Source organism: Equus przewalskii, chromosome 19, assembly GCF_037783145.1.
Source record: "Equus przewalskii isolate Varuska chromosome 19, EquPr2, whole genome shotgun sequence".
Lineage (NCBI taxonomy): Eukaryota > Metazoa > Chordata > Mammalia > Perissodactyla > Equidae > Equus > Equus przewalskii.
The window spans coordinates 28482756-28490706 of NC_091849.1; the positions used below are offsets into that span (position 1 = coordinate 28482756).

Here is a 7951-nt window from a genome sequence, read left to right on the forward strand (position 1 = left end):
TTTACTTCATATATAATGGAGAAATAAAAGCTTTCCCAGATAAACCAAAACTGAGGCAAAGGCCTACAAAGCTTTGAGCAAGGAGATAAATAGACATAATCAGAAAACTGCAGCTGTCTGTCAGAATAAGGAGCCAAATACTCAATTATAACAAAAAGTAAAAGGAAAGAAAGTATCAAAAGTAACAAACACTTCAACTTAGTCACAAACTCACAACATTAAAAACAGAACAATCTGTAACAGCCTTAACTCAGAAGGGGAGGGGAGAGGGATGGAACCTGCTTAGGTTATTGAAGATAAGAGGCTATGAGAAAATGGACTATTTCATCTATGAGATCTTTTATATAAATATCATGGTAACCACTAAACGAAAATATCAGAGCAGAGCCACAATTCACAAAAAGAGAGAAAACCTCCTCAGAAAACCACCAAAATGAAGTGGCAGTTGAAAATAAAAAGGAAGAGAAACAATGGAATCATAGAACAATCAGAAAACAAGAGATAAAACAGCAGTATTAAGGCCTCATATATCAATAATCATGCAATGTAAATTGATTGTATTCTCAAACATCCAACCTGGGCTTGTGAGACTGCACGGTCCCCTCAGTGATATCCCTCCCTACTTCAAGTTGCTGCATCTGGAGTGTGGTTCCCATCAATACCGGTCATGTCTCTCCTATAGGTCTCTATGTGGTCTCTCTATTGTTTGTTTTACAGAAGCTCTTCATTCAGCCCTGAATTCTTCATGAGATATTTCTCTATACTTAGGTGCAGATTCACTGAGTCCATGAGAAGATTTGTGTTCAGGGTCTCCCTACACTGCCGTCTTGGACCTCTCTCTCATACTATAAGTGATTAATCTACTACCTTTACTACATATTTACCTTTACCAGTGAGATTTTTACTTTCATATGTTTTCTTGTTATTAATTAGTTCTCTTTGGTTTCAGCTTAAAGAAGTCCCTTTAACCTTTCTTGTAAGGCCCGTTTAGTGGTGATGAACTCTTTAGCTTTTGTTTCTCTGAAAAACTCTCTGTCTCTCCTTCAATTCTGAATGATAACCTTGCTGGGTGGAATATTCTTGATTGTCAGGTTTTTTCTTTCAGCACTTTGAATATCGTGCCACATCCTTCTGGCCTGCAAAACTTCTGCTGAAAAGTCTGCTGATAGTCTTGTGGGGGTTCCCTTGAATATAACAAGTTGTTTTCCTCTTGTTGCTTTTAAGATTCTGACTTTAACATTTGATGTTTTCATTAGAACTAGTCTTGGGGTGGATTGCTTTGGGTTTTTCTTATTTAGACCTCTCTGGGCTTACTGGATCTGGACATCTGTTTTTTTCCCCAGGTTAGAGAACTTTTCAGCCATTATTTCTTCAAATAAGTTTTATGCCTCTTTCTCTTTTCTTCTTCTGAGACCTCTGTAATCTGAGTGTCATTCCACTTGATATTGTCTCATAGGCTCCTTAAGCTATCTTCACCTTTTGAAGTTCTCTTTTCTTTTTGATATCTTGTTTGGGTTAGTTACATTTCTCAAAACTAGCTGAACCGTTCCTCCAAAACAAAGGATAAAAACACCACATCAAGACAGGTAGGAGAGGCAGAGACACTCTCAATTGTGGGTAACCATGCTGAGGTGGGGATTTTGGTGAGACAGTGTCTCTGCCTCTCTTAGCCATGCTGATGTGGCCCTGTAGTTTCCAGGTCTTTTTCAGAGGTAATTGTTCTACATGTATCTGTAGACTTGGTGTGTCCATGGGAGGAGGTGAGTTCAGGGTCATCCTATGCCACCATCTTTAACCACCCCCAAGTCATGCATTTTGACAGACAGAAAATACACTTTGAAAGTGATGTTCAAAACCTTCAACTGCACAGCTAAAGTAACTATCAACATAGTGAAAAAGAAACCTATGGAATGGGAGAAAATATTTGCAAAGCATATGTCTGGTAAGGAGTTAATATCCAAAACATATAAAGAACTCATATAATAGCAAAAACCCAAATAACCCAATTAAATAGTGGGCAAAGGAGCTGAATAGATATTTTTAAAAGAAGACATACAAATGGCCAACAGGTATAAAACAAGATGCTCAACATCACTAATCATGAGGGAAATGCAAATCAAAACCACAATGAGATATCACCTCACGTCTGTTGGAATGGCTAATATTGGAACCTGGGGGTTGAAGGATGGGAAGGTGCAGGTCAAAGGGTACAAGCCTTCATTTATAAAGTGAATAAGTTCTTGGTATCTAATGTACAGCATGGTGACTGCAGTTAATAATAGTATGTTGTGCTCCTGAAATTTGCTAAGAGAGTAAACCTTAAGCATTGTTACCAAACACACCAAAGGTAATTATGGGAGGTGATAGATGTTTTAATTAATTATTGTGGTAAACATTTCACAAAGTATACTATTCCAAAGCATCACATTGTACACTTTAAATATATACAATTTATTTGTTAATTATAGCTGAATGAAGTGCCTATTCTTGTTAAAATATTTATCATATAATATATTAATATAGTCTATGGTCAAATCTTTTATTCTAAGATATCATAATATCAAGTTATTGAATTTCTTTAATGTCTCCAAAAAAAGAAATACTACAAAATTTTTAAGAATTCTTATCCTTTTAGTCAAATCCTCTTTGAGCATGCTATCTACTGCACAGAAGTTGCAGAAACTTCAACTAGTCAAGTACAATGTTTTCCTATTACAAATCATTTTCACTTTCCTAAATGTGATCTTATTAAATAAAGGTCTTTTATCTTCCAAGGACTTAAAATCCTATAACGTGTCTTCACCTATAGAAATAAACATTCTTTAATATTATCCTTGGTTCTGGTCCCTAGTTCTGGTTCAATGTATATCTCCCTTTCAATATTACATATTCTCCATGAAATTTTCACTTGAAACATATTAAATTATTCATCATTTACATACATCATCTTAAATGTGCATCACTTTTGCAAATAACTTATAAGGTGGGTAAAAACATGGATTTTGGTAATTGAAAGGCTTTCAAATTTCAGTTCTGACATAAACTATTGAAAATCATGCATTAATGAACAGAAATTCATTATCATACCTGGAGAACACCTACCTTGAAAGGTTATTGAAGATTAAATAAGATTTAAAACTGAAAGGTTATTGAAGATTAAATAAGATTTAAAACACAATGTTGAGCACATGCACGAACTCGTGGCAGCTTTTCAATAGTTGTGAGTTCTCCTTCTTAAACATCACCTTGATTATGGCGTTCCCTTAGCCACTGGCATATTCCTACAAACTACTTAATATATCCATTTTTGCCACTTGTTACTAGGAAATATCTTTAATTCTTCCAAATGTCTTGGCATTTAGCTAGTCTTCCTCCTCTGTTCCAGAAGCTCATCTCTTTTTTTCCCCATCTTTAGAGGTATACTTATTATACAGAAAGTTGCCCTTATTTAATGTAACATTTTGGTGAGTTTGGACAGATGCATGATATCATCCCCACAAATAAGATACTAAACATACCCACCACCTCTAAATGATTTCTTGTACTCCTTTTTTTCTTTTTATTTTGGCTTTTTTTTGTTGATAAGAACATTTAACATGAGTTTGTGCACTTCAAAATTTGTTAAGAGGACAGAAGGACATTTCTGAATGTGCATTTTAGCACATAACTTTCTGTATTACAGTTTATTTTTAGGAAAACCTTACAGAGGTAGAAAATTGGAGGAGGCATTTGAAAGCAAAAGTAAACAATAACACAAATGAATTGAAAATGAAAAAAGTTTAGGAAATGGAAGTGTTGCAGCATGTATTGTGGTTGGCCTAGGAGGTGATGGCGGTTTTAGGGGAGGTGCACAATACGATAATTGAAAAGGAAGAGTAATGGGACATAAGTTTACAGACCTTTAATGCAATGGATTTAATATCCTTCTTTTTGAAATACAGTGAAAACTCAGTAATTATTGAGATCAGTTCCCTACCTCTTCATGTTAAATAATCAAACTATATACATGAGACACTGAGACCTCAAGATCAATAGTTAAAAATTAACACACCAGAAAAGGTTAAAAATGTTTTTTTGGTATTATCACATTCTTAACAAACATAGAGACATTCAGATTTAAGTTTTATGTGGAACAAATTCTTAAGTGATTAGTTGAATTCTTGCCATATATTTGTTTCATTTCGTGTTTATGTGTATTATATACATATTTTTGCTCAGGTAAAAACTTGAGTAGATAGTCAACATATGCTATTGTTTTGATAACATGAAAATAAAGCATAATGATTACTTCTTTTATCATATTTGGACAGAATACTACTGTCCATCTGACATATTTTACCCACTCCACTCTACCCAACCCTTCTGCGCCCCACCCTCACACTCCAGGGATCTCTGGGATTCCTCTAAGTCATTGGAATTCAGAGCATCACAGTTTAATAGACTTTGATTTAGAATAATCATAAGGCATTTTTTGAACCAGAATCCTGATTTGCATTTATTTTAATCATCTTCCTTAGAGCAGAATACACTTCTTGCCTTGAAGTACTATGGTATGCAGATCTAAGGACGTCCATAGTGTGGAGAAACTCAGTGTTAAACCTTCTTGTTTTCTGCTTTAAAGACTTTCCCAAATGCATGTCTGCATTTTCAGTGTTTTTAGAACCAGGGGTTAAAATGCTTTGCCATCTTCCATTTGTTCTTCAGGAAAATGCTGCTTTCTTGGGAAAATAAGATAACTTTTTGATCACCTTCCTTGAAAAGGCTATTTTTTTCTGTTTTCCTTTTTTAATTTTACTGTGGTAACATAGGTTTACAACATTATATAAATTTCAGGTGTACATCAATATATGTAGCCTTCTTTGTAGATTCTGTTCTCCCCTAAAAGTCTAGTTGCCATCTGTCACATACAAATATGTCCCTTCACCCTTTTGCCATGCCCACTCTCCCCTCCCCTCTGGTAACCACCAGTCTGTTTTCTGTATCTATGTGTTTGTTTATCTTCCATATATGAATGAAATGATACAGTACTTGCCTTTCTCTACATGACTGAAAAGGCAATCTTAACATTGCTCATGCTTTACACCCAGGATAGAGCACATGCTAACCTTCAAATATAATTTGTGCTTCCCTTCAACAGAGTTTCTCAACTGTTAACAAAAGTATCCTTCATGCTGGAATATACTGAACATATATGACCTGGAAATATAAAGTAGTCTAGTACAAATAAAACATTTCTATGAGTTTCCCTACCACTACTCTCAATATTCTTAATCTGAAAGTTTTATTTATTTCCTTTAGGAAGTTGTGATATTTCACATAGTCTGGAAGAAACTTACAATTCTGAAATGAGTCATCTTTACAGGTCTGTAAGGTAGCAGACAATTTAAGAAAGAAGTCTGAGTGGCCCTAAACAATCCCAAAAGCTAAGATTTTGACACAAAACTTGCTGAGGTTTGCCCCCAAAACTAAAAATTATTTTATTCCTTGGTATGTATGGCTACGTGAGATAAAGGATATCTTAACAAAATCAGTTAACAAAAATGATCAGAGGTATTATTTAATATTACAGAATTTTTCTTTGCATGGTTGTGTGTGTGTTATGTGTATGTGTGAAATTTTAAAACAGTTTTTGGAATTTGGCCAGCAATCATTCAAATTTTAAAGTTCCTTACAATTTTTCCCAACTTAAGACACCAAAGTCAATTTCTCTTAAGAACTGGACCAAGCCCTTTTTGATCTATTATTTTTCAAAAAGTAGATCTGGATTGCAGTTAATTATTGCTTGGGGTAACATGCAATTTTGCACCCAGTAATTTGCCTTGATCTTGGTCATACCAGAAGACATTCCAGAAAAGTCCAAATGACCTTTTGTTTTTCTTACAAGTGTTCATTTAATCAATACACGACATCATGTTGAATTCTCTCCATATTAATTTACACTAAATAACTAAAATTCATTAATTTGCTCTCAAAAATTGTAACTAATTTTATGACAGTGTTTTAAGTTGGATGTTAAGTCCTAGAACTTAGTTTAGCACTTATGACTTTTATTGATACAGATTCTGAGCATCATTTACATTCAAAATTTACATCAACAAAAAGATGCACTTCTTGTTGTAGCAATCAGGTTGCTTTCCATTCTAGAAAAATAAATTAATTTTTTCTCATATTGATTCTCGTGCAGTTTCAAAAGACATTCCTGTTTGCTCTACTTATGCACAAAAATGTTTCCAGGTTTTGGTTTATTATTAATATTACTTCTTCTTCTCTTACTGATTCAGAGGACTCATGCTTATGATATTAAAAAAACACTAAGAAACATATTGATACTTTTTTGTACCTGTATTTTGTTCATTTTAATATGAAAGATAAATTCTTTAATTAAAAATACAAGACATTGCACACTTTTTGTTAAACAAGAGTAACGATGTGTTTTTTAAGAAGCAATAGCTTCCAAATAATTAAGGCTGATAAACTTACAAGACTCAGGGTTGTTCTAAAGCATAGAGTGCCTCACACTGGATGTGCAGTGTAGCCATGCTGTCCTCTTAGACTTGGCCAGTCTTGCAGAGAGTGACGGAATATTTCTAAGGTGACTCTGTGATAGGAGTGGAGATAGGAATGGTTGCCTATCTCCGATGATGCTCTGGAGATGAATGGTTGCCATGCTATTTTATGACGATTAGCTTGAAGTAATGACTTTATCTTATAGTTCATATTATTACTTCTCTTTATTTTTTAATATTTAATGCTATTACTATTTCAGTATCTACCAACCAGTATAGAACTATTATAAATACATTTTCACAAACTGAGTGCCCTTACTGGTGCCTATTAGCCAAGTGTCATCCTTACCTAACACCATTATAAAGAATATCAGAAGCATGACTTATTTTGCAAGAAGAATGTTTAATATGAAATTTAGGAAAATAGGAGAGAAGAATGAGTTATTAGAGAAACGCTGTAAACCTACTCTAAATGTTAAGTAATTTCATTTGATGTCTACCAACTACCACTTGGAAGTGAAAATGCTCCTCACCAGTTTGCCCAGTGCCCCCTTTACATCCTTATTCCGCAGGGTGTAGATGAAAGGGTTGAGTGTAGGAGTCACCACTCCATAGAAGAGAGCCATGAACTTGGGCTGGTCCCTTGAGATGGAGGAGGGGGGCTGAAGGTACATGCTAATGCCCGGGCCGTAAAATAAGAAAATGACAATGAGATGGGAAGAACAGGTCCCAAAGCTTTTTTTCCTTCCCTCAGATGATTTCATTTTAAATACAGCATGTCCAATACAAATGTAAGAAGCAATAATTAAGCATAGCGGAACCGCTAACATAAAAATGCATACCACCGAGAGTGTGAGCTCATTAGTACCCTTTTCACCACAGGCATTCTTTATCAGAACAGGAATCTCACACAACAAGTGATCCAGGGTATTGAGACCACACAGTGGCAACTGTAATGTAACAGTGGCCTCTGAGACAGCGTAGATCATTCCACACAGCCACACAGTGGACACTAATAGGATACGGATGTTCTGATTCATGACGAGGGTGTAGTGTAGAGGCTTGCAGATGGCCACATAGCGATCAAAAGACATGATAGCCAGAAGCAGACATTCTGTGGCTCCCATTGTGTGGAAGAAATAAAGCTGAATGGCACACCCCATATAGCTTATTGTCTTCTTAGCGCTTCCCAGGTTAAACAGCATCTGAGGGACAATGCTTGTGGTATAGCACATGTCCAAAAAGGAGAGGTTAGTGAGGAAGAAATACATGGGGCTGTGCAGATGGGGGTCTAGCTTGGACACCAGAATGATGGCTATGTTTCCCATCATGGCCGTGGGGTATGTTATAAGAAGAATAATGAAAAGAGGAAGCTCTAGCCAAGGACGGTCAGCAAAGCCCAGTAGAATAAACTCTTCAGGATGGCTTTTGTTAATTAGTGCCAT

At 35.4% G+C, this 7951-nt stretch overlaps 1 protein-coding gene across 1 annotated transcript; it reads right to left on the reverse strand.

Annotated features, from left to right (window-relative positions):
• Nucleotides 1–7009: 7009 nt before the first annotated feature.
• LOC103545930 (olfactory receptor 2B11-like) lies at nucleotides 7010–7951 on the reverse strand. Its single transcript, XM_008512437.2, has one exon. It carries the CDS (start codon nucleotides 7949–7951, stop codon nucleotides 7010–7012), a length of 942 nt encoding a protein of 313 aa, XP_008510659.2.